This window comes from Micromesistius poutassou (assembly GCF_964030765.1).
Source record: "Micromesistius poutassou genome assembly, chromosome: 14".
NCBI lineage: Eukaryota > Metazoa > Chordata > Actinopteri > Gadiformes > Gadidae > Micromesistius > Micromesistius poutassou.
The window spans coordinates 11,801,923-11,829,163 of NC_140284.1; the positions used below are offsets into that span (position 1 = coordinate 11,801,923).

The 27,241-nt window shown below is 43.7% G+C and overlaps 2 protein-coding genes across 2 annotated transcripts in view; both read left to right on the forward strand.

Moving 5' to 3' along the window:
* Window positions 1-3,088, forward strand: part of trpm2 (transient receptor potential cation channel, subfamily M, member 2) — a gene marked incomplete at both ends in the record, with an annotated part of 31,227 nt that extends 28,139 nt beyond the window's left edge. Inside the window, 9 exon segments of the mRNA XM_084478956.1 lie at window positions 548-617; window positions 619-709; window positions 766-830; window positions 1,382-1,411; window positions 1,515-1,601; window positions 1,675-1,753; window positions 2,071-2,172; window positions 2,719-2,850; window positions 2,963-3,088. Coding sequence (XP_084335082.1) covers window positions 548-617; window positions 619-709; window positions 766-830; window positions 1,382-1,411; window positions 1,515-1,601; window positions 1,675-1,753; window positions 2,071-2,172; window positions 2,719-2,850; window positions 2,963-3,088 — 782 coding nt within the window.
* Window positions 3,089-12,901: 9,813 nt separating this feature from the next.
* The window catches only part of map3k13 (mitogen-activated protein kinase kinase kinase 13), a 42,953-nt gene continuing 28,613 nt past the window's right edge, over window positions 12,902-27,241 (forward strand). The window contains exon 1 of the mRNA XM_084478746.1: window positions 12,902-12,955. The gene's annotated coding sequence lies outside the window, so the exon portion shown is untranslated. The remainder of the gene's footprint in view (window positions 12,956-27,241) is intronic.

Consider the following 27,241-nt stretch of genomic DNA (forward strand, 5'->3'; position numbering starts at 1 on the left):
ACAGACACAGGTAATACAAGAGGGTAGGGTGTCTTGCTCATGGATGCTTGGAGACGCCAGGGGATCAAACCTAGAACCTTTCCACTGGAAGAACAAATACCATGGACATCATGCTCTCCGTTCTAACCAGATTTGGTCAAGGGTTATTATAATAAGTTAGAACTGACTTAGCCATCCGTCGGCTGTTAGTGAGTGAAGTGTGATTTCAGAACATTCATCTTGCCCTCTCACTGGAGGAGAAAGGAAGAGAGGGAGGAGGCCGAGAGGAATCGGCTGTCAGTTTCAAAATCATCCTCTCCTGCTCTTATCGGCTCTCTCTCTTCAGAAGACTGTCAGTCTAAGGAAGATCTTACCTACAGATACCTACCTACACATTTTAACTGAAGTTTATTCTATTCCATTTTCTGTACATAGATGAAAAATCTGTCCATCTTGATACCACACTTTTCAGCCGTTATTTTATAATTAGTATCTTCTCGTGTTTGATCTGCATTTGTGTCCTTTACTCGTGGCTGCTTGTCTCACCTCCCATCCCATCTCTGTGCAGCGGAGAGCGAGCCTCCAGGAGCCGGCTCGGGGGACGGGGAGTGGGAGGAGGACGGCTTCCACATCAAAGCTCTTCAGCTACCCCGGGGCCAAGGGCCCCCGCTTCCCCGTGCCTGAGGAGAAGGTCCCCTGGGAGGTGACTGCCACCTTCCTCATCATCACGGTCATCGTCAACGATGACGAGTTCCCTGAGCTAACGGTGACCTCTGTTCTGTCCAGGTGACCTTCGACTCCTACGACCCTCCGACATACAACCCTGAGGAGAGCGAGGACCGCCTGGATGGGTACGATGGTCTTCAACTCCTGAGTATATATGTGTATATATGTGTATATATGAGTATATATGTGTATATAGGAGTATATAGGAGTATATATGAGTATATATATGTATATATGAGTATATATGTGTATATAGGAGTATATATGAGTATATATGTGTATATAGGAGTATATATGAGTATATATGTGTATATATGTGTATATATGAGTATATATGTGTATATATGAGTATATATGTGTAGATATGTGTATATATGTGTATATATGAGTATATAGGAGTATATATGAGTATATATGTGTATATATGAGTATATATGAGTATATATATGTATATATGAGTAAATATGTGTATATATGAGTATATATGTGTATATATGTGTATATATGTGTATATATGAGTATATATGAGTATATATGTGCATAGAATATGAAACAACACTCAGTTGTTATTTTAATGAACATAACAGCTTCATTTATACATATTCAGTTTTGAAGATACATGCTTACGTTTCCTCGTTCTTTATAATCTCTCATCCAATCCGCATGCTTCTCTCAGACTGCAGAGGGAGGCCTTAGGGGAACACAGGTACGAGTCCAGAGCTCTGACACCACGCTTTAGAGCATCATCACCGCCTCACAGAGTGGATCTCTAACATCCTGTCCCTGTTCCTCCCTGACCTGCTGAGCAGGAACCCTGGAGGGAGGACCGGCCTCATGGGCCAGGGGGCCCTCCCCCGGCTGGGGGCCAACCCGGGGCTGGACCTGGTTCTGACCCGGTAGGCCCCCCACTCCAATCTCTGGACACGTCCTCTCTCAAAGACACTTTGGTTAATAATATATTTGTTTTAGTTGGAGAAACGTGGACCGGTCGGCCTTAGAGTTCCTGGCTGTCTGGGACCAGCTCCAGGAGAGCTGGGCTCTACCTGGGGTGAGTTCCAAAACATGGTAGTCTAGTTCTCCTCATGTCTTTACTGTAGGGCTCTACCTGGGGTGAGTTCCAAAACACGGTAGTCTAGTTCTCCTCATGTCTTCACTGTAGGGCTCTACCTGGGGTGAGTTCCAAAACATGGTAGTCTAGTTCTCCTCATGTCTTTACTGTAGGGCTCTACCTGGGGTGAGTTCCAAAACATGGTAGTCTAGTTCTCCTCATGTCTTTAATGTAGGGCTCTACCTGGGGTGAGTTCCAAAACCTGATGGTTCTCCTCTCATCTTAACTGCTTATCTGTTTCCCATCTTCTCCTCTAGGGGCCTGTGCGGTCAGAAGAGCGCCTGCCAGCGGCTCTTGAGACGATGATGGGAAAGCAGCTCTATCAAGACATCCAGGAGAAGGTGGAGGAGGGAACTAAGGTGAGCAGCTGGGAAGGTGCTAGTGTACACTGAGCCGAGCTCAACCTGACCTGCTGCACTTACTTATAAAACCTATTGGTCAGAGATCATTTGCTACACAAGATTTTCGATTTTATCTGTGAGGATCTCTCTCTATTTTTTTATCCTAAGTTGTTTAATTGTCTCTGGATCTCCACACTGTTTCTACATAGGGTTATTTGAAAAATGATGTATATACTGTGTATATATATATATATGTGTATATATATGTGTATATGTATGGATATGTGTATATGTATATGTATATATATATATATATATATGTATATATGTTCAGGCTGCACTTGAAAATAAGAATTTTGTTCTTAATTTGCTTGCCTGGTTAAATAAAGGTTAATAATAATAATAATAATATGTGTGTGTGTAGAAACAGTTTGGAGATCCAGAGACAATTGAACAATTAAGGATAAAAATAGAGAGAGCTCATATATATATATAAATTCATAAATCCAGTACGTGTCTGGGATTGTATCACATGTAATCAGAAGTTGTACTGCTGTCTGCCAGGTGTTTGAAGGCTATGTAGATGATGCCAGGAACACAGACAACTCCTGGGTGGAAGTGACTATCCTGGCCCTAGATCTGGACCGAACCGGCCCTCTGATGACCAGCATCAACCTCATGGTGGGGAGCCCCGTGGTAGACTGATGAAACGGACCACAGTCCAGACCTTTCAGGCCTCCTCAGTAAAAATCTTTGATCAAAGCACCTAATAACTGAACAGTAAGAGGATCTTGTTTGTGTGTGTCAGGTGGCCCACAGCAGGGGGTCCATGGAGGTGCTGGAGTGGCAGGAGGTGAGTGGCAGGGCTCGTCTGAGTGCCCACCAGAGGAGCGGCCTGCGACGCGTGGCAGAGCTGCACCGCAGGAAGTTCTAATGCTCCGCGTCTCTGATTGGCTGGCTGTGGCTTCAGACTCGCGTTTACTTTTAATGTGGGGATTTTATTGTGGAAGTGACTCCTTGAAGTTCTATAGTGCACAGAATTCAAGTGCCATAATGTGAGCCTCTGTCCTCTTGTATGTGCTGACGCCTGAGAAGGTTTTTTTTTTACTGCACCGGTGCACCAGTACTGTGCTCATAAGATAATCACCAGTGCACCAGTACTGTGCTCATAAGATAATCACCAGTGCATCAGTACTGTGCTCATAAGATAATCACAGGAATGTTGGAACACTTGTGATTACTTCCTGTCGCTGACCTCCATGATATTTTAATGAATACATGTATATTCCGCTGTATCCAAAGAACCAAATGATAATCAAGCACCTTCAGCCTTAATGTTTATTAAATCTATAATGTGGTCAACAGTGGGGCACTTCACAGTAGACTTTAGCCCACATCCCCACCAAACGATGTATCAATTAAAGATTTGTTTTGATAAAGGTATGTGTATTTGTCTATAGTTTGTTTTGGTTGCAAGTTACAAAAGAAAAATACACAAAGCATGCAATATATATACTGTATATGTATATATATTTCTGGAAAAACAACAATCTATTGAAACCGGGGGGTAGATAAGGATGAAACACAACAACCAAATAATATTGACTAAGTAAAAAGTATAAAGGTGGAAAAAGTAAAAGGGTTTTATTTTCACAACTCAAGACCAAAGTATAACAGCCTTCAAAAAAACCTTTGGGGGGAACAAGGGACAAAAAGGAAGTTGCCAAACAAATGAAACAAGTATAATAAAACTAGGCCTAACTATTCACTAACTCTGCAACCAAAACCAAACAACAAAAGGCCTACTCTGCTTATCTAAAAAAGGGTGATTCAGGAAAAATACAACCAACTGACCTAGGGTGAAGTACCTACGTGAATGCATGTGTAGGGTACCCGACTTACCTAGCCTCCTACTCCCCACCACGTAGCTTTTACAAGTTCAAAGGTGACATATTATACCACCAGGTGTGAGTGTGATAAGCCGTTACAAGGCATTTAGAAAATCTGCCTCTTCTGACATCACAAGTGGGCGTGTCCACCTAGATGTGTGATGGATAGATGAGCAACGTTTGCTACAGTCCACTGGGTAGGCTGGTGGACTGATCTATCCAGCGGTAGATCAGATGGCTCACCCTATCCCTAAGGGAGACGCCAGCAACCTTCCTGAGAACACCATCTTGGCCGCTCGTACCCGCGAGCTCATCCTTTCAGTCATCACCCATCCTTCATGACCATAGGTGAGGGTAGGGACGAAGATCGACCGTTAGGTGAAGGTAGGAACCATAGGTGAGGGTAGAAACCATAGGTGAGGGTAGGAACGAAGATCGACTGTTAGGTGAAGGTAGGAACCATAGGTGAGGGTAGGAACCATAGGTGAGGGTAGGAACGAAGATCGACCGTTAGGTGAAGGTAGGAACCATAGGTGAGGGTAGGAACGAAGATTGACCGTTAGGTGAGGGTAGAAACCATAGGTGAGGGTAGGAACCATAGGTGAGGGTAGGAACGAAGATAGACCGCTTTACCGAATGCAATACTGCCCCCGCTGCTCCGATTTTCCGGCCAATCTCACGCTCCACAGTACCCTCACCTGGACCAAGACCCTGAGGTACTTGAACTCCTTCACTTGGGCTAAGGACTCATTTCCTACCCGGAGTAGGCAATCCACCGGTTTCCTGCTAAGAGTCATGGCCTCAGATTTAGCGGTGCTGATCCTCATCCCAGCTGCTTCACACTCGGCTGCCAGCCGATCCAGTGAGTGCTGAAGGTCACAGGCCGATGATGCCATCAGGACCACATCATCTGTAAAGAGCAGTGTTGAGATCCTCAGACCACCAAACTGCAATCCCTCCCCACCACGACTACACCTCGATATCCTGTCCATGAATATCACAAACAGGATTGGTGACAAAGGGCAGCCCTGGTGGAGGCCAACACCCACCAGGAATTAAACTGACTTGCTGTCGAGAACATGGACACAGCTCTCGCTTTGGGAGAACAGAGATTGGATGGCCCTGAGGACTGACCCCCTCACCCCATACTCCTGCAGAACCTCCCACAGTATCGCCCGGGGGACCCGGTCATAGCCTTCTCCAGATCCACAAAACACATGTAGATCGGATGGGCTTACTCCCAGGCCCCCTCCAGGATCCTTGCGAAAGTGAAGAGCTGGTCCGTAGTTCCTCGTTTGGGGCGGAAACCACATTGTTTCTCTTCAATCTGAGGTTCGATGATCAGCCAAACCCTCCTTTCCAGCAACTTGGAGTAGACTTTACCAGGGAGGCTTGTAGCAACCAATAATGTAGTAACCGCCAATAACGTAATAACTGCCAATAACGTAATCATTTGAATGTAATAAAGCCAATAAAGTAATAAATTGCCAATAATGTAATAAAGGTGTTGAGCCAATAACGTAATAACTTTTTGCCAATAATGTAGTAACGTATTGCGTTGATGGCCTTGTATTAAAAAAATCCTTTGAAAATGTAATAACTGAGCCAATAATGTAATAACTGAGGTATCACTTTATTTTATTTTCAATTTCTGGAAAGAAACTGTCACACTTAGCCTTAATATGGCATCTTGCAACACATGTTTAAATATCTGGTCAATTTGGATTTATATGTAACTCTGGTTCCGTTATAGTACTCCGTGACCACACAGACGCTTTGACGGAGTCGTGAGCCTTTTGAAGTTCTGCGTTGCAGTTTTCAGTATGGTATTGCTGAAGCACTAGGGGCTGCAGGAATGAGACGTTAGCTGACTAATGACAGCCCCGCGGTCTCCATCGTTCTGAGTGGCTACGGAGAGCACTTTACGCAGTATCAAAGCTTGATAAGCTTTACTTACTACTACTACTACTCTCTCTATTCTTGAATCGGCCAGAACAGCTTTGGGGCCAGCCTGATCTGCAGAGCGACATTAGATCGCTTGCAGATTTGGCTGAAATGTAGTAACTGAGCCAATAATGTAATCCAGCCCTCCATTAAATATTGTCATATCATACTCATGTATAATCATAATCAGAACATGAATGTTTGTCTGATGCATATGCTCTAGATGCTGCTCCTAAACTGATTTAATGCACATTCATCCACATATGCCCATAAAGACGATTTCACCAAACTTCCTGTAATTCCAGAGGTTTTTGCAGTTATCTTATGTGCTGATGTGTCAGTTTTTGTGTAGTTTTGTGTAGGTAAAGTGGATAGAATAGTCATGTAAACACATGTCATCACCACTATCCCTATGTACTGGGAACCTCTCTCTTTATTATGGTTATTTGTTTAACAGCCATCTGCTTATTTGGGTCTTAAGTCATTACAATTCTTACAGATATTGTTGTATAAACAGACAGTTGCTCCTAATGGTGTATGTAACATGGAATATATGTCTCAGTGAGGATCTTGCATCATGAAATGAATTTAACACAATTTTAATTCAATTTTAATTAAACCTTTTTTAAATCTTGCAATGCCTTTAAACATCAGGGATAGCTGCTTAAACTCAACTAACCCTAACCATAACCCTATTCTGAACAAACTCTACATATTTTCATTTTTTCAAAATGGAACTTAGGCTGAAGGTAATGTTTGATCTCAAATGGAAAGTAGCTCTCCGTCACTTACAAATGTAAAAAAGGGGAAATAAGCTTGAGAGTGAACTCTAATACTGCAAAGATTTAAAAAAAACATTAACATAACATTGACATTAGGCCTAAAATAAGCATCTGATTGACAAACATCATTGGTGTTTTTGCAGATTTTGCAATTTTTCATTTTTCTGCATTGAAAAAGCAAGGGCATTATTTTTTTATGTGAGACTTGGTCATATTTGTATTTGATTTTAAGATAAATAAAGACTTTTTTAACAGTTAAGTCTGTGTCTGTATATTTCACATTGAAAACCTTAATACCATTCCATAATACCAGGTTAATAGATCTTTCCTCTAGGAGTATGAGTTTGGAAATTCTAGAGAAAAGTTTAAATAATGCTTTACACTTGAACCCGTTTGATTTGAGTTGATTTAAGTAGACTAAAACAAGACTAAAACTAACACAGATGACTAACACAGATGACTCATTCAGATGACTAAAATATGACAAACTAAATTGCATTTTAGTCAAAAGACTATGAATATAACTAAATCAAAACTTGCTGTCAAAATTAACACTGTGTGTGTGTGTGTGTGTGTGTGTGTGTGTGTGTGTGTGTGTGTGTGTGTGTGTGCGCGCGCTAGCCTGGGTGTAACCCAGCCGAATCTGCAGGCAATCTAAATGTCGCTCTGCTTAGTTTATGCTAAAAGTGCTCTCCGTAGCCACTCAGAACGATGGGGACCGCGGGGCTGTCATTGGTCAGCTAACGTCTCAGTCCTGCAGCCCCTAGCGCTTCATATAAATCCAAATTGACCAGATATTTAAGCATGTGTTGTAAGATGCAATATTAAGGCTAAGTTTGACAGTTTCTCTCCACAAATTGAAAATAAAATAAAGTGATACCTCAGTTATTACATTATTGGCTCAGTTATTACATTTTCAAAGTTTTTTTTTTAAATACAAGGCCAATAACGTAACAACCAGCCAATAACGTAACACGTTATTACATTATTGGCAAAAAGTTATTACATTATTGGCTCAACAACTTTATTACATTATTGGCAATTTATTACGTTATTGGCTTTATTACATTTAAATGATTACATTATTGGCAGTTATTATGTTATTGGCCGTTATTACATTGTTGGTTGCTACAAGGCTGAGTAGTGTGATACCCGGTAAAAACACACTCTCTGGTCCCCCTTTCTGAACAGGGGAACCACCACCCCGGTCTGCCACTCCTTTGGCACTGCACCAGACTCCACGCAATGTTGAATAGGCGTGTCAACCAAGACAGCCGTTCCTCTACACCACGCCTGTCCAGGTGTCTCCGTCATTGCCCACATGGGCGTTGAAGTCTCTAAGCAGAACTACGGAGTCCCCTACTGGAGCCCCATACAGGGATCCATTCAGGGTCTCCAAGAAGGCTGAGTAATCTGAACTGCTGTTCGGTGCATACGCAAAACAACAGTGAGTCAGAGTTTTCCCCCCCACCACCTTGTATGGAGGCGACCCTCTCATCCACCGGGGTAAACTCCAACAGCGCTCAGCCGGGGATTTATATAGAGTATCCCCACACCCGCCCGGCGCCTCACGCCCTGGGCAACTCCGGAGAAGAATAGAGTCCAACCCCTATCCAGGAGTACGGAACCAGAGCTGAGACTGTGCATGGAGTTAAGCCCCACCAGATCTAATTGGTATCGCTCCACTTCCCTCACAAGCGCCGGTTCCTTTCCCCACAGAGAGGTGAGGTTCCACGTCCCCAGAGCCAGCTTCTGCCACCCGGGTCTGGTCCGTCGAGACCCCTGACCTCCACTGCCACCAATATGGCAGCGCACCTGACCCCAGCGGTTCTTCCTGCAGGTGGTTGGCCCACAGGACGAAGAGGGGGGGGTGTCACGTTGCTCTTCCGGTCGTTGTGCCCGGTCGGGCTCCGTGTCGGGCTCCGTGGCAAACCCGGCCACCAGGCGCTCGCCGACGAGCCCTCCATCTGGGCCTGGCTCCAGACGGGGGCCCCGGGCTTCCTCCGGTCAGGGTCCCTCCTCCTCCTCTATCTCAATTTTTCATCCCTTCAACCTCTCCACCACGATAAGGTGACGGTTCCAGGAGAGGCTTATTTCCATCTTTTAAATTGGGTTTAAAAGGTTTAAGGTATAAGGTAATGATTAGGTTTATGGGTTAAGGTAATGATTAGGTCTACGGGTTAAGTTAATGGTTAGGTTTAAGGTAATAGTTAGGTTTACGCGCCTTGCTCAGGTTAGTTCAAACCAGGCTAACGTTATCGTAGATTACGCATGCTCACGAGATATGTTACCAGTCCAGAACCATGAATGTCGAATCATGGATCAAATGTCCGAAAAGGACGGAGTGGGATCTTTTACAGCTGCGAACAGAAGCAGCTTGTGGAGGTCTATGAGGAGTACAAGTATGTAATAACTCAAAAAGGGAACACCGTAACCATTAATAAAAACAGGGAGGCCGCCTGGCATCGCCAATCTTTTGAATGCATAAGTAGTATTAGGCACAACATATTTAAATTGAATATTGAATATTGACTGGATTTGTAATCAGGGCGATAGTCTCAAGTTAATGTGTCGGACTTGCACCCAGTTGTCTGGGGTTCAATCCCCACGCAATTAGTAATTTAGGAAGGATTACTGGAGAAATCAAAGAACTTTTCATGCCATTTATTTTCCATTTCTTTGAATATTCTAATTTGACTGACCATTTATTTCAACAGAAGTGGTCTTGAATGCCTGCCGAGAAACTCACCTGAGTGGAATTTATGTGGCTGACAATTTCCCATGCAGCAGTGTCATTGTCATTGTGACAAAGGCTTCACTATCAGTAACATAAATATCAACATTAACTACCATGGGTTATAAGTAATATTTGGGTTCTAGGGAAATTGTAAGACATATTTATTATATAAAAAGTCAATTGTTAGGCCTACTTTCTCTGACATAAAGGGAATTACAAAAATAAGCCAATGCCAAGAGTTCAAAAATGTACTCAGGACGCGAACTCGGGTCGCGCCTTCCACAGGGCAACTGTTAGACCACTCACCCAACTACTGGTTCCAAATTTTGAAAGAATACATAGATTTGTATAAAAATGTGTGGAGAAAATATCCATGATAACAATAGATAGCAATTAATTTAATTATTTTATTTGCATCGTTTATTCTTGGATCCTTAGGGAAAATATACGCTGTTTGTACTTCATATATGTACATTTATGACAAAATCGTGAGGACTAGGCTTGGCGGAACCTTCTGATGGTACAATTGTTGCTGACAGATGTATTTCTCTGAAACGCCAATCAAGTTATCCTAACAGTTAACCTGCTCCCGACCAGGAATTAGTTTGGTCTGATAAATTGCCATGGTTACTTAGTGGAGATTCCCTGAAGTCACGTTAATGGAACGCAACTCTAGCTGAAAGTAGCGCCAGCATCCTTATAACTAACTAGGGAACACAACAGGAATGAATGCTAGAAGGAAGAGTGTTGGAGTCATTTAGAGGCTTTTTTGTTTGAATATTTTTAAGTAAATATATTTTGAGTTTTGGTTTAGATTATGAAATTAGATAAAAAATATGGTTTGCATTTTTGATACATGCATTTTGTGGTGATATATGCATTTTGTGGTGATTGAGTGATAGGTCTCACCTGGGGAATAGGTGACGCTCTAACTGGAGCCTATAGGAGGCCATCATATACGGCAGGAAAAGGCCTTTGTTGAAAGTTGGAAGGCAAGAGAAAAACAATTTCTTGACCGCATAATTGAACGCATCATTTAGCGCATTGTATATCGCATTATGTAGCACATTACTTACCGTATTATTAGCATTATTGATCGCATTAGCCAGCGACATTGTTTATAGTTTATTTCGCCATACCTGGAAAGTCAACCGGATTGTTGTTTAATAAACAACCTCAACATCAAGTTAAACACTCTCTGTGCGTGCTTTAAAAGAATGTGTGTCGGACAAATCTGTGCCTCCAACCTACGGATGGAATAAGGATGGCGAGCAAAGGGTTTGCCACTTCAAAGAGCGTTGCTAAGGCAACGGTGCACGGGAAAGAGCATCAGCGGCTATGTTATTCTGGCCTTTGATATGTCCAATATCCAGGTGATGAGGCTGTTGAAACAAAGCTTATCAACAGCTGATTAGGATTTTGAAGAGACCTCAAGAATGGCAAGAACGGATTGTGGTCAGATGGTGGTGAGAGCGATCGTGGGACGGTCCCCAATCAGTGCTCCCAATGTCAGATCTGTCAGCCAAGCGGTTAAATTTTCAATTCAATCCTGACCCGTTGGTGGCGCTAGACGGCTGGGTTTAGAAGTCCCAAAATGAGTGAATGGTCAGTGGAGTGGCCCGAAATTTTCAGCCAAACTTCAGCACCTTTAACCAAGGAGTTCTATGGGCTGCCATAGACTTCAATGTCAGAGGAATAATAATAAGAAAACGTAGAAACACAATGGGTGTTGACCCTCAAATAACCTGCCAATCACAGGACTCTGCTCTAGTGGACGGGCTGGGTCTACTTCAATGGCTGCAACAGGGCTGCCACACAGGCATGTAACCCTATTCTAGAAGTACCCCCAAATGCAATTATTAATCCTAAAAAAGCACGATATGGGATCTTTAAGGCATGAACCCCCAAATCCATCAAGATCTCTTCTCGTGAATAAATATGAGATGGTCAACTTTTGTTGAACGAAGTAGCCTACAAGTCAGAGAACTTGGGCCAGATCAACCTAACATCTTAATCTACCAGAACCCTCATTGTGTTTGACTTTTGAGTTTTGGAATGAAAATTGAAGTGCTGGGAAATAAATGTGGAATTATTAAATAAAAGTCCCCTGAAATAAATGAATGTGGAATTATGTTATTGATAATAAAAGTAGTCTTTTGAAAAACGTATTTTTAAACCCTATTTATTCATTTAACAATTTCAACTAGTGTAGGCCTATGTATTGATATTTACATTTATTTATTTATGTATTGCCTAATTTATTTATGTGAGGGTGTATTTCTTAGCCTTAGTTATTTATTTCATAGGCTGATTTATTTCCGTATGTATTTATTTAACTTCCATACGAGTGATTATACAAGAATGCGGCTTAGTTTCGGGTCAGCTCTTGGAGCCCTCTGATTGGTCGTTCCGAGGTGGCCCGATAAGTATCGACACCACGTGATGCTTCAAAACATCCCAAACACAAGTGATCCTGGTAAGCGCAAACTGAAATAATCAAGGATCAATATGCATTAACGCCTGCAGCACTACACAACACACGCTATTTTCGGAATAATACATCAAAATATCTAAATATAAACGGGGATATATTTATATGGTCATATGGCATATGGTTATATGGTCATGGTTATATGGTCTCATCTTTCCCTCGACAGGGTAAACTATCTATTCTAGGTCTATTTTTAACCCTGCTGTCGCTCAGGGGTTACAGGTGTATGGACAGCAGTGTTGCCAGATTGGGCAGATTTACAGCCCAAATCTGGCCACACTGATGGACAGGACTCCGGAAATGACGTGTACCCTCACCAGAGGGACTAAACCATTGGATTTAAACAAAGTCCTTCTAGTCCTTCTATAGTGTCTCTGATTTAAAGGGGTTTCAATTGCGGCAACCGGAAAAATCAATCCGTCCTGTTACATTGTTTTGCCTTCAAACTAAAAGCGCTCATCAGACATGTTGATATTTAGCTTACTGTTTATCAACCAACATACTCATGTGTACTTTATGCAACCAAGAGGTTGCATAAAGTACACATGAGTATGTTAATACTCATGTGTACTTTATGCAAAAGTACACATGAGTGTACAAGGACCTAATACAAGAGTATTAGGTCCTTGTACTTATAACGTTGCCTGAAGTCAACCGTTGGTAGGATGACCACAGAAGAGAAGCATTTCGTGGAAAATTTGAGTGAACCTTTACTCTGAAAAGAGAAACCCCTGAGGACCGGAAGTGGTGATGTGCGTTCCTGAGCGACACTTGTGTTGCCAGATTGGGCCAGATTTCCCGCGCAATCTGGCAACCCTGACTGCAGCGCGCTTGACCAGCGTTGCCAGATTGGGCTGGAAATATGTACCAATCTGGCAACACTACGCTTGACGCAGCAGCAGCCAGGTCCACTGAGAAAGACCGAGAGGGACAAGGACTCAGCGGGGCGTCCTGGAAGGTAATCCTGCTTGTATTATTATATTATATCTATTATTATTCCTTTCAGACAGTATCAAGGTAAATATATAATTTTGCTTCAGTCCCGTCCAGTGTCATGCGGAACAAACCCGTGTTAATGTTGTTAATGTGTGTTTAGTATCCATAATGTGCGGCTGTCAGTGGACCGCGGGTCTGCTGAGAGGCATTGGCATCATGTATAGAACTATACACAGTCTAATAAATAAGAATATGTATAGAACTATACATAGTCTAATAAATAAGGTTTTTCGATCGATGTCTTGTTGAGGGAAGAGCACTGTGTTTTATTCCACTTCATCAGTGATAGTGTGGTGAACAAACACCGGCTGTTTTCATAACACTTTAAAACTAAGTACAGGTGTTCTTCTCACAGTGGTTATGTAACGGTGGACTAAACTGTGTTGCATATTGTTTTTAATCTATGACATGTTTATTAAGTGTGTTGCCGAGCGATTATATAAGAGGGGTCCTGAAGTGGTGACAACTGCTCTCTAGATCTCTAGATATCTTTCATGTTTTCATTCCGCTGTGTTGTATAATTCATTTCATGTTTTCATTCCGCTGTGTTGTGTGATTAATTTCGTGTTTTCACTCCTCTATGTTGTTAATTTCATTCATTCAGTTCATTTAATGTGTTCATTCGGTAAATCGAGCCCAGGTGTGGACTGATCGCTCAGCCTGTCCGAGTTCTGCTCCGTCAGACGTTTCTAACCCGCAGTGTCTGCTGCTCCGCTCACCCTAACTCATTTACAGTAGTTCGCAATGTTTTGAGTAAAAAACGTAAATGCCCGGTTATGCCACAAACTACCTCCCCCCGCAAACACAATACTGAAGGCTCCACCCCTCAGGTGACAAACCCTTTAAATCTCTTCAACTCAGCCTATACTCGGTTTTAAACTATTTGCATTTCCCCATGTCTAATTTCCATTCTGTGTCTATTAACCATCTATTATTTATTATCTATCTATAGACTTAAACTATTGTTGTTGTTTCCTGATGTGTGGGTCCGGCCTTGAGTGCCCTGTGAGGTGACAATCAGATCCAATGTGTGACTGCCTCTGTAACGGCAGCACACTGAACACCGCGAATGAAATGGGTGTGCTGCTTAGATGGTGATGGTTAGTGGTGTCGTTACATAAACGCTCTGCACTCTGTGATATTGGATGGGAGGAAAAGGTGTTTGTAATGAAACCCAGCAGATCTGTGTTTGTGGTTACGAAGTATTATTAATACATCATTACCATCCCTGAGTGGTGATGAAAAGCATACTGTGCCTGGTTGCTTCACCGTAGTTGGTCTCTTAAATTAGCTGTTATTTCCCTTTAGAAACTAAATATTACTACTCTAAAGAATGCGCATATTTCTTCTCAAGTATCAATGTTTGTCCATTTTGTACTCGATACCTGAGCAACACATTAGGTGAAGTTGTTGTCGAGTTGTCAGGGCAAACCAAGCCCATGTGAGCATCATCATCAACAGTGGGTTAGGCAGGCTGCTGCGGCGTCAGAGTACATGAACTCAAAAGGGGGGCGGCCTGGAGGCTGGTGCGGTGGCAGGAAGCAGTGTTTACGTAATTGACGAGTGTAGCGCAGCATGGCTGTGAGGCAGCTGGCTGTCTAATCCCAGCCCCGAGACCGCGGGCCCACTGCCATGCTAATAATATGGATGCATTTCTGACGCAGGGCCTTGGCTCTAGGTATAGGTTTAAACACTACGCTGCATTTGACCTCTCTGTGGTTCGTTTCAGTCACGCAGACAGGGTATTGTACCGTTGACCATAACAAATACGAAAGTTAAATTAGAGAGGAGGCTAAGGAGTCAAAAGTATTATTTTAATAATTAATAATAATAAATAATAATATAAATTAGAATAATAATGAGAATAATGCTACCAATAATCATCATAATAATAATGATGATTATTGATTATACAGAAAGTATTAGGAAAAATAGGAAGAAGAAATCGCGAGCTAGAGTAGCATTTTATAAAGATCCATTTAAATTTGTTAAGTCATTATTTGATAGGCAGAAGAGTGGTAGTCTCATGGAACCTAACCAGAAGCGGTTCAGAGGTTCAGAGAGATGGTTCAGAGAGAAATTGCAGGGAGGGCCAGGCCTCCCCCCAATTAGGGCCTTTATGGACGACATGACAACCATGACGTCAACCGCTCCATGCACCAGCAGGTTGCTGGATAAGTTAAATAGCAATCTGCAATGGGCTAGAATGAAGGTGAAGCCAAGTAAGTCTATAGGAGTCTCTCAATCGTTAAAGGGAAGGTAGTAGATAAGAAGTTTGCTATAAATTAAGAGGTGATGCCTACAATTCTGGAGAAGCCAGTGAAGAGTCTGGGAGGGTGGTATGATGCAAGCCTTAGTGATAAGGCACAGGTTGAAGAATTGAGACAGGAAACTAGACAAGGTATTGCAAAAATAGACAAGTCAGGGCTGCCAGGTAAGCTTAAGTTGTGGTGTCTGCAGTTTGGTTTATTGCCTCAGCTAATGTGGCCATTGACAGTGTATGAAGTTCCTCTGTCAAAGGTAGAAAGGATGGAAAAAATTATCAACTCTTCTGTCAGAAAGTGGCTCAGAGTCCCATGCTGCCTAAGCAGCGTAGCCTTGTATGGGAAGGGCATTGTAGAGTTGCCGATATCTAATCTGACAGAAGAATTAAAATGTGCTAAGGTTAGACTGGAAATGACTCTTACTCAGTCCAAGGACCCAGTGGTGAGGAGAGTTGCACCCACAGTTAACGCAGGGAGGAAATGGAAACCAAAACAAGTGGTTCAGCAAGCTCAATTGGCACTTAGGCATAGGGATATCATGGGCCATGTTCAGCATGGGCGGGGGGCTTAGGGTGGGACGCAGGTAAACCCTCGTGGGGTAAGGCTTCTGCAGGAGAAAAGAGGAAAATGGTAGTGGAGGAAATACATAGACAGGAGGAGACTGTAAGATGTACTAAGGCAGTGTCGCAGGCAAAACAAGGGCAGTGGGTGAACTGGGAGGGAGTGGAGAAGAAGAAGATAAAATGGAGAGATCTATGGAGCATGGAGGCTAGCAGGATCAGATTCATGATAGGTGCTACATATGATGTGCTCCCATCTCCACAGAACTTAAATCAATGGTTTGTTGAGGATGAGACGTGCACACTATGGTCCTGTGTGTGCAGCCTCCGCCATATCCTATCAGGATGCAAGGTCAGTCTCTCCCAGGGACGGTATACGTGGCGTCATAACCAGGTATTGAAATGTTTGGCAGAGGCTGTTGATGATAAACGGAGAGAAGCTAATTCATCAGCAGCTAGTAAAGAGGGTAGGCAAATTAACTTTGTGCGTCAGGGGAAAAGGCTAGACCATTTAGAGGCACAGAGCCGGGCAGCTAAGTAATGGAGGAGCCTGGGAAATGAAGGCGGATCTTATTCAGCAGGTTGTTGTCCCTCCTCACATTGTTAGCACTCGGCTAAGACCGGATATGCTATTGTGGTCGGACTTGGAGAAGATTGTTTATTTCATTGAACTTACAGTTCTTTGGGAAGACAGAGTTGAAGTAACCAATGAGCTTAAGAAAGCGAAGTATGCTGAAATGGCTGGAGAGGCAGCACAGCGAGGCTGGAGTACGCGACTAAGGCCTATTGAAATCGGCGTGCGGGGGTTCGTGGCTAGATCTGCTACTAGCTTGCTGACTGAACTGGGCATTTGTGGACGAAGTCTGAGGCAGGCAGTTAGTAACATGTCCTTGTTACTGAGCAGAACAAGCAAGTGAATGGCTGTGGGTAAGGAGAAAACATACTTCCTGGGGTGCAAGCTAAGGTAAGCCAGCTGACTAATGTGATCAGGGTTAAGGGTAGGGCTAGGGGTACGATGCAGGAAAGAGAGTATTTAGATGCATTAAATGTGGCAATGTGGTGGCAGCATAGAGGGGGGTGACTCCAGGACGCTGGTTTCATTGTTAAGCCCTCAGGAGGTGTCGTGGGCCTTACTTAACGAAACATCGGTGAAAGAAGGTGCCCACTTGATAACCCCAATGAAATGCTGCATACTGCTGTATTTACTGCTGTTAGTTGGGCCATTTGTCTCGTGTTTTTCACCTTTGGTTGGTAGCTTAGTAGCCAGAGTGGTTATAAGGTTGGTTTGGGCAGGGGCTTCTGAATATGTGTTTTCCTTGGATTTTGGCAGAAGGGATTATAACATCTGATCCTGTGTATTAATGAAAAAAAAAATAGTAATGTTATTATCAGGTACATTAAGCTACTGTATGATATTGTATTGTCCCCCAAATAGCTGCCCCTTTATGCTCGCCCGAGAGGAGATTCTGAAGGTCAGTAAGGTGGAAACAAGCCAGAACACTGGATGGCCTCAGATCTCTCTCTCTCTCTCTCTCTCTCTCTCTCTCTCTCTCTCTCTCTCTCTCTCTCTCTCTCTCTCTCTCTCTCTCTCTCTCTCTCTCTCTCTCTGTCCCTCTGTGTCTCTCTCTCTCTCTCTGTGTCTCTGTGTGGCCACCGGCCTGCTGTGTGACATTTCTCTAATGACCCTGTGTGAGCTCCCCAGGCAGGGTCCCACCTGCACATGCAGCTCTGTGCACATCCTCTCTGGAACCCTGGCTTCCATTGCGCATCCGCACACCCAAGCCTTCATGAGTGTTGGCATGATTCAAATGCCAAAAAACAAGCCCCTCCCATTATCTTTTCTCCCCCGCGAGGAGTGGTGTCCAGGCCAAGGATTTGGTTGTGGGCAGACTCTACTGGTCAGCCAGTTTTGGGATTGGCCTGCTGTGGAGAATTGGGTTAAGCCCTGGGACTCTTTCTTTATATATATGTGAGGGGTATTACATTGGGGGAGTGTGAAGGGGTTAGCTGGATGCTGTATCCTGAGTCCTGAGTGTGTGAGTGTCCAGGCTGTAAGCTGCTAATATGATATTATGGGAGGGAGGTTTCCGTTTGGATTCAAGAGGTTTATCATTGAGAGGAATGGGTACTGAATAAAAGTACTGCATGCTGAATCATATTCTGGGGGACTGGTGTTATGGCTTAGGTGTATACACAAACAAACAACCTTATTCATGCTCTTTAGAGCCTTCAAAGACGTCTTTACTACAACATACAGTGGTAGGCATAAGTTTAGGCACCAATGCTAAAGTTGACTAAAAAGAGGAATAAAAAAATAATCTTTTGGAAATTGATCTTAATGCCTTAATTAAACAAATGAGGAAAAATCCAACCTTTAAGGACACCAATTTGCTTTGTGAATGAATAATGTATCGTAAATAAATAAATGTTCTCCATTAAAATACAGGGTGTTTAAGTATAGACACCCCTATGTTAAATTCTCATAGAGGCAGGCAGATTTTTATTTTTAAAAGCCAGTTATTTCATGGATCCCGGATACTATGCATCCTGATGAAGTCACCTAGGCCTTTGGAATTAAAATAGCCCCACATCATCACATACCCTTCACCATACCGAGAGATTGGCATGGTTTTATTTCAATTAGCTGGTTTGATTTTCATTGAGAAATCATTAGGCTAACTAACAGCTATAAGGCTAACTGAAAATAACCATGCCAAGGGTGAAGGGTATGTAATGTCTGCTATGATTCTGTTGCAAAGCAAGATTCTATAATTACCAGGGCCTGCAGCCCCTCATGGGAAATGCATTATCGCACATGAGTGAACAAGCAAGAAGCAGGACACACACACACACGCACGCACGCACACGCGTGCACACACACACGCCTGGACGATGACTGGGCATTTAGGGTGTGCGTGTGTGTGTGTGTGTGTGCGTGTGTGTGTGTACACTAATACAGCCTCTACATGTGTGGGTGACTCTTTCATTACTGCTTGCTGTATACTCTTTGCATCTTCTTTCAGAATTTGATTGTCAGCACTCTGGCAGGGTTGATACTGCTTACTGTACGGGGGAGAGAGGTCAGCAGAGTACGGAAGGTCATATATGTAAACATATTGGTGGATCATAATGTAAGTGTTTGCCCCCTTTCCTGATTTCTTATTTTTTTGCATGTTTGTCACACTTTTTTTTTTCAAACACATATTTATTGGGTTTTTGTTTTTGTTTACAGCATAGACAAGTACAACACAGCATGCACTAACAGCACGCGCACACAGACAGAACAATCGCACAAAGCCCATCCACCCCCCACCCCCTCTCCCCACAACAAAAAGGATCACAGCAGTTATGTTAAATTAACACAAAACCGAGATGGAAATAGTATAAACGTATGTAAATGTATGACAAATTCTGCATCCATATACATATATGAAGCAATAGAATACTAACATTATGCATGAGCAAGTCTTTACACAATAATTAATAGACATAAAATATGAATAGATAAATGATGAAAACAATGAATAAATAATAATTAAATAAAAAGGGGGCACAGCCACAATAACAATCAAATCTGTCCATCAGTTCCTCCAACACTTCGTATATTTTCTTTTTCCAGGTATAAAAAACTTTCCAGATACTCCAAAACCTATCTATCATGTTTTTTGTGAAATAACTTATCTTTTTCAGTGTCAGATAGGAAGTCACTCCATTTAACCATTCAGAAACACCACAGACAGAACCTTTTAGCCTCCAAAAGGCACATACCAATTAAAGATTTTTTATCATTAGACATCACAAAATTGACAGGGTAAATATTTAGGATACAAAGCTTAGGATCAGTAGGCATCACCTTGCCAATAATACGACCAACAATGTTTAGTACCTCTCTCCAGAAGCGTGCAACCTGTGGACAGCTCCACATACAATGAAACAGGGACCCTTTCTGGTGACTACATTTAAAGCACGTGTTGGGAATATTGGGGTTAAAGTGGTGCAGCTTGGCAGGAGTAATGTACTATGTCTACTCAGCCATTTATATTGTAACAGTATAGAATGTGTGTTTACAGATTGGGTTTTTTACAAAAGAGCAGGCTTTTGACCATTCTTCCTCCGGAATGCCGGAGTAACAAGAAAACGTTCTCTGGTTAGAATATTTACTTCTCCATACATTTACCAGATTAAAATATTTCATGCACTGAAGCAGTTCTTTTCTAGTCAAGGGGTGAGAGGTATCCGCACCGGTGGATCTGTCCAATTCCAGTTGGAGTGTACAATTAAAATCTCCACCTATGATAATTTGGCCAGGCAAAGCAGCTAACATCAAGAAAAGCTGTCTAAAGAAGGTTGGATTATCTGTATTTGTCCCATATACATAAACAAGGTTTACTTTTACTTAAGTTCACATTCAGTAATAAGGTATCTGCCAAGTAGGTCTTCAGTGACATTTATAAGCTTAAAAGGCACAGATTTGTGTACAAGAGTTATTACTCCTCTCGAGTTAGAACTGAGAGGCTGAAAACACCTGACCAGGCCATCTTCTCCTCACCCTTATCACATCCTCTGAGGTCAAATGAGTCTCCTGGAGAAAAAATATTTTGGCTTTAAGCTGCCGGAGCCTGTTCATAACCTGTTTAGGCTTGACTATCTTATTTAGTCCTCTCACATTCCAGGATGTGAACAGAGGATAAAGATCAGAGGTCATAACTGAGATTTTTCAGCTCATTAATGTCCTGACAGATATTTGCAAAGGGGCTGCAAACATTAAAAAAATGCACAAGAGAAAACAGAAGGAAAAAACAAATCCACACACAATATCAAAGAAACAATGTAAACAAAACAAAGTGTACTTCCCCAACTAAAATACACCCACCCATCCCAAAGTTCACACATCCAAAGGAGCTCTAACCTGAGCTCAATCATGGAGCTGTGCTGGTCCACCTGAGCAAGCATCATAAGAGGAACAACATGCCGGCAATCAGCATGGAGCCCCCTCCTGTCTGCCTCCGTACGTAGGCAGTAACAGCCAAGCAGAGCATAATTACGTAATGCCACATGAAAGTTAAATGATAATAATTTAAGTCTTAACCAACAGGGCTAGTAATGAATCTTAAATTTGTAATTGCTTTCACGTCAGCCTTTAGCCCTTGCATTGCATTTATGAGCCCATCAAACCTTGCCACAAAGTCATCCTACAACGCTTGAATTGCAGTCAGAATTTGATTAGAATCTGTTACGATAGTCCCCGAGGCTGCTTCGCTAGCACTACTAGCTTCTTAGTTAGCTTGTTTCGAGGGGCTCAACGTGGAGTCAAACTTGAAAAGTTTTTGTGTCTGCTTGGGCGTTTTTGGTGCCATTGGAGCAGTCGTTGTGTTAATGAAACTTGAGGTAAATGTACAAGTTAATTGAGACTGCTTAGCTGACCACTTTCAGCGAATTCACCGGAGGGGCTCCGATACACGACCTCTCAGCACCTATCCTATTGAGATGCTGTGTGCTGTGGTATGACCTTAAAAAGGTGGTTCATGCTCGAAAACCCTCCAATGTGGCTGAATTACAACAATTCTGCAAAGATGAGTGGCATGAGAGCAAACATTTCCCCACAGTGCTGTAAAAGACTCATTGCAAGTTATCGCAAGTGCTTCATTGCAGTTGTTGCTGCTAAGGGTGGCCCAACCAGTTATTAGGTTTAGGGGGCAAGCACTTTTTCACACAGGGCCATGTAGGTTTGGATGTTGTTTTCCCTTAATAATAGAAACCTTCATTTAAAAACTGCATTTTGAGTTTACTTGTGTTATCTTGACTAGTATTTAAATTAGTTTGATGATCTGAAACATTTAAGTGTGACAAACATGCAAAAAAATAAGAAATCAGGAAGGGGGCAAACACTTTTTCACACCACTGTATATGTTTTGTATTATGTATTATGATATTTATGTACATGTATGGCCAGTAGCAACCAGCCCCTTCAACCCACCCATCCTTTCACACAGTTAATCCCCACCCGCAATCTCTAATCCCCACCATCCACCTTCTAAATCCCCCTAGCTCCACCCCCTATTTACTCTCCAGAAAACAAACAAACAAACGGGCATATCCACCTGGTCTTAACCTATACACATCCACCTGGTCTTAACCTATACACATCCACCTGGTCTTAACCTATACACATCCACCTGGTCTTAACCTATACACATCCACCTGGTCTTAACCTTTACACATCCACCTGGTCTTAACCTATTCACATTCACCTGGTCTTAACCTTTACACATCCACCTGGTCTTAACCTATTCACATCCACCTGGTCTTAACCTATACACATCCACCTGGTCTTAACCTATACACATCCACCTGGTCTTAACCGATACACATCCACCTGGTCTTAACCTATACACATCCACCTGGTCTTAACTTATACTCCTCCACCTGGTCTTAACCTATACACATCCACCTGGTCTTAACCTATACACCTCCACCTGGTCTTAACCTATACACCTCCACCTGGTATTTACACAAACACCTGCTATTAAGCTTTACATATCCATACATTCATACTTTTGCACTATACATAGTTCAGATACTACATGTACAAAGTACCATTTCCAGTAAAGGGTAAGTACACCTAAATCCCTGAAGTGGACATGTATCCCCCCCCCCCCCCCCCCCCCCCTCCATCCATTATGTACAGCGTGTATGACCCAGTAGCGTGGGGAGACTGTGTGGGTCTGGTTCTCAGCTCCTCTTCTCACTCAGAGCAGCATCAATATTACAGCAGCAGGACACAGGAGCCTGGGTGGCGCTGCTCGTAATCCAAGACTAAATGTTGTTGTGTCCTGTATTGTGCACATAGTTGCAGACCCATTTATCAGGCCTGCATGGGATCACCAGGTGTATGTGTGTGTGTGTGTGTGTGTGTGTGTGTGTGTGTGTGTGTGTGTGTGTGTGTGTGTGTGTGTGTGTGTGTGTGTGTGTGCTCATGACGACAGGCTGGATGGATGAGGCTCTGCAGTGCACGAGGGCAGAGCGGTGGTACAGTGGACAGATCCCTGTGGGAGGGATTCTGAGCACTCATTGTTAGGTAACGTCCTCAGAGCGCGGCCGGCGGCCGGGGGGGGGCCGTTGGTGGGCTCTAATCTCACAGGCATTATCTGTCTCTCAGGATCAAGAGGGCTGCTTCTCTCACCCACCATGTTCATCCTCGTCGTTGGAAAGTCAGGTCCCACTCCTCCTTTTTGTCTTGTGTGTTCTGGCAATCTCCTCATCTGAGAATTAACCTGTGTGCATGTTTTCCGTACTACACACACACACGCACACGCACAAACATACACACACCTGCCTTCAAACTGCATCAGAGATGGCGGTCAAAGTCTTGCTGCCTTACAGTATAATAATAATAATAATAATAATAATAATAATAATAATAATAATAATAATAAGCTTTATCTGTATAGCACCTTTCATACAGAGAATGCAGCTCAAAGTGCTTCACATTTGGAACATTTAAAACAAGAAGGAACATTTAACACGGAAAAGGAAAGGAGAAAAAAAGAAGAGAATAATAATAATATACAGAGGTTTAAGGATCACAACAACCAGAAGACTGGCAGTCTTAACCCTTAACTCTTAGCCCTTAACCCTCTACATGCACGCCATGTGGCAAAAAGCTCTCTAAAAGCTCTGGTATATAGGTATGTTTTAAAGCTCTGGTATGTTTTGTTATAGGTATGTTTTCAGGCCTTTTTTAAAGATATCCACTGAAGTCGCCTGCTTGATGTACCGCAGGGTGCTCCATAGCTTTGGGGCTTAATGGATAAAAGCAGCTTCTCCACTTTGCTTGTGGAGCACTTTGGGTACAATTAAAAGATTATCATTGGAAGATCTAAGTTTCCTTTGCGGTTGATAAGATATTAAAAGCTCAGAGAGTAAACAGTATTCACATGATGTCAATGTCACTTTTATTTGTCAAAGTTAACACACTAAACAGATTATTGACATAAGCCTGATTTGACTGTATAGTCCAGTAAATCACCAGAACAGTTTCTGTCCTCCAATGCATGGAATCTGATCCAAAAGGGCGGTGTTCATTGATGGTCGACTGCTCTGTTCAAATCAGACTCCTGGATCAGGCCAGTGTTTTCAGACTGAGGACCAACGGAGGAGATGCAGATCGGGACATGGGCAGATTTATCAGTTGGAGGTCATAGATATTTAATGATTCACTTTTGGCAAAAAATCCGAGGGCAGCATTATGTGTGTGTGGGGGGGGGGCAGAGAGGTAAACACTGTGAGCCTGTGTGGGGGCGATGATGTGCTCTCTTTTATTCATGCGGGAGACATGGGAGCTGTCAGTGGCGCTGTTCCGTTGCTGGTGAAATAGTAATGAGCGTGTAACGGAGCTAAGCGAGTGTGGCTTACATCCCGCTCCTCCGGTGGAGAGAGGGGCCTGTGGACCAGGGGTGACCCACGCCACAGTAGGTCCGTCTGTCCGTCCGTCCGTCCGTCTGGCCGGTCGGCCAGCCATGCATTACTGATAGGGTCAGAGGTTTACTGACTGGGACCAGGTGAGGGGTCTTTAGAGTCACTGGTTAACTGACTGGGACCAGGTGAGGGGTCTTTAGCGTCACTGGTTAGCTGACTGGGACCAGGTGAGGGGTCTTTAGTGTCACTGGTTTGCAAAAGTTTCTCTGGAAAAGTGTGAGATGGAGGCAATTTAGTTAGAAATGTGTTTGTGTGGCGTGTGTGTGGAGGATGGCTGGTTGAAGCAGCCTCACCTGGCCCAGTCTGATCTGACTGGGGCTGGGTGAGCTACTTCTGCAATCCACCAGTGCTCAGTGGCCGAGCCTTGTATTGCAGTTTTTTAGCGGGCTGTGGACGGGTCAAATCATGGGGCCCAGAAGTAGATATCCCCGTTCAGTCCAACACAAGCGGGGAACAGGATTGTGTCTCTGCAAATTTTCTCTGGATATCAATCAAAGGCTCATAATTATCTTTAGACCATGTACTATTAAAATGTAAGTTTCTATTTTCAAAACGCCACCTCAAGCCTTTTATTAGCCGGAGAAGGAGGGGTGGGCAGCTGAAAGGAGTCGTAGTGAAACAAATGTTGTTTTGGCCGGGCCTCCGAGAGGGCTCAGTGCACGTATAGTATCACATGTAGAGACTAATCGGGGGGGTTAGTAACTTATACTTCCATGGTCGGTAAACAATGCGACTGTGCTCGCTCAGACCTCTCGCTGATCAGACCTGATGCTACAATGCTAACAATGCTAGAGAACGAGAACATTTCTACAACCGTAACGTCATGCACTAGGGCGTGGCTCCCATGATGCAGAAGCAATTCTGTCCTTGATGTTGCCCTGTGCCACTGAGCAGTTTCCATAGGAATGAACGGGCGCCATGTTTCAATCCGGTGTCCATTCTTTATAGCTGGTAAAGAGCTGGTAGAGCTGGTAAATGTTGAAAATTAGATTTTATTTAGAGCAGACCTCATCTGTTGGACGACTTCTAAAAATAAGCTAAAATCTCAATCGTAGTTAATGGGAGATTTTGCTGTCTATACTAGCTATTCATTACAAACAACCTTAAACTGTAGTGGATTGGCATCTTCTGCACTCCCTCGTGTTTTCTTTACATGGCTGCTGGATGTGTCTGGGCTATGTAGGGTTATTTAAATGTCCGGTGGTGTGTTATAACGCTGGCTTCCTATAGGAAGGACCTGTACAGCCCCAGCACACAGGAGAAGCCAGCAGTGGGCCTTGTTGGTCTTGCTCTGCAGTTGATCTGTTTTCAGCAGTGGAGCGGGGCTCTGTTGGTGCTTCAGTGTGGCTGCAGGAGACGGCTCTCACTGAGTGTTTGTGATGCGTTCGGTGTGTTTGGCTCTTCCCTCTCTTGCTACGTGATGTTGTTTCCACATGACTGCAGAACATTGTGATCTCCTGACCTTTGGAATTTCGGCCAAAGGACAACGCTAGAGACCTGCTCAGCCAGAAAAAAGAAAAAGCTCGCTGACTAGGAAAGGTTCAACTAGTACTCCCGTTCTGGGGATTCCCCATCTCGCTTCTCCTCATCGGTCTGTGTTCACGCGTGGAGGAACCGGGGCAAAGTACTGCATTGTTAACCTATTGTTAACCTATTGTTAACCTATTTCAGGCTACCTTCTGTTTCTACAGATCCATCAGACCTGGCTGAGCGCTCTGCCCTGCGGGACGCAGGGCCAGAGTCCAGCACTGAGCTGGCGTCAGCCCCCCTGGACCAGAGTGTGCAAAAGCTCCCTGCTGGGGGTGTGTGTGTGTGTGTGTTGGGGGCAGGGGAAGAGGCTGGGAGAGGCTCCACCCTTTCTAGAACTCTAACCCCCCCGCTCCCATGCCTCCATTCTGAAGCCCTCCCCCAGCAGTCCCCAGATGGGGTGTGTTGGGAGGGTACAGGGAGGGTGGGGCTGGAGCATCTGTTCACTAAGCCCCTCCCCCTCTCTGTCAGTGTCTGGTGCTACAGGCTCTGGTCCAATGGACTGTCAGGCCTCCCCCTGGGCTGTCAAGGACCTACCTTCCCTACACACATAGAGATGATGGGGATGGAGATTCACTCGCACAAACACACGCACGCACGCACACATTCGCTCGCACACACACACACACACACACACACACACACACTGAATATACCCAGTATGAAATGTCTGCATATGTCAGTAACAACCACAAAGATGACTAGACACAGACACAATTCAATGACTGATGAACAGATGTGGATATTGAAGACATTTATACGTTATATATCATCATATATACCACATTCTTTCCAAACGGACACAACCCAAATAAAAAGATCCATTCTGCGTGGCTCAGCTAAAGACTATATCGAGGTACACTTTGTCTTTGTCTGCTGATTGGCTGTTTGAAGCAGAGTGTTCTATTATGGGTTGTGTTGGGTGGTGCGTTGGCAGGCGCTCAGTGTTTCTACAACATGTCATTACGCCCCACAACAGTCAGCAGCGGCTTCTGCTCTGTTCCCCAACCTCCATTTACACCAAAGGCCCACCAGAACCAGAACCAAACCCTGGCCTCGGCCGGCTGGACGGGGCGCTGTGTGAGTCGGTGGGTGAGTCCATCTGGGCCTGTTGATGTCTTGTGACTCGTCGTGGCTGAATGGGAACTCTGGAAGTTGAGTTGAGCAGCAGAAGCCGCTGATGTACGACAGCGGGCAGGAGGTCGGAGGCTGGGGTGGATTCACCGTTAGACACACTATTAAACACTACATCACACTAACAGCAATAGGCTCATCATGCTATATCTACTCCAAAGACACTTTTATTATTAATGATTAGGGCAGTCAAACAATAATTTTATAGCATAGTATTGGTGAGTTAACTCGCGATTAATCACACTTTTAGGGTGAGCGCAACGCAACGACCACGCAGTCGCTTCG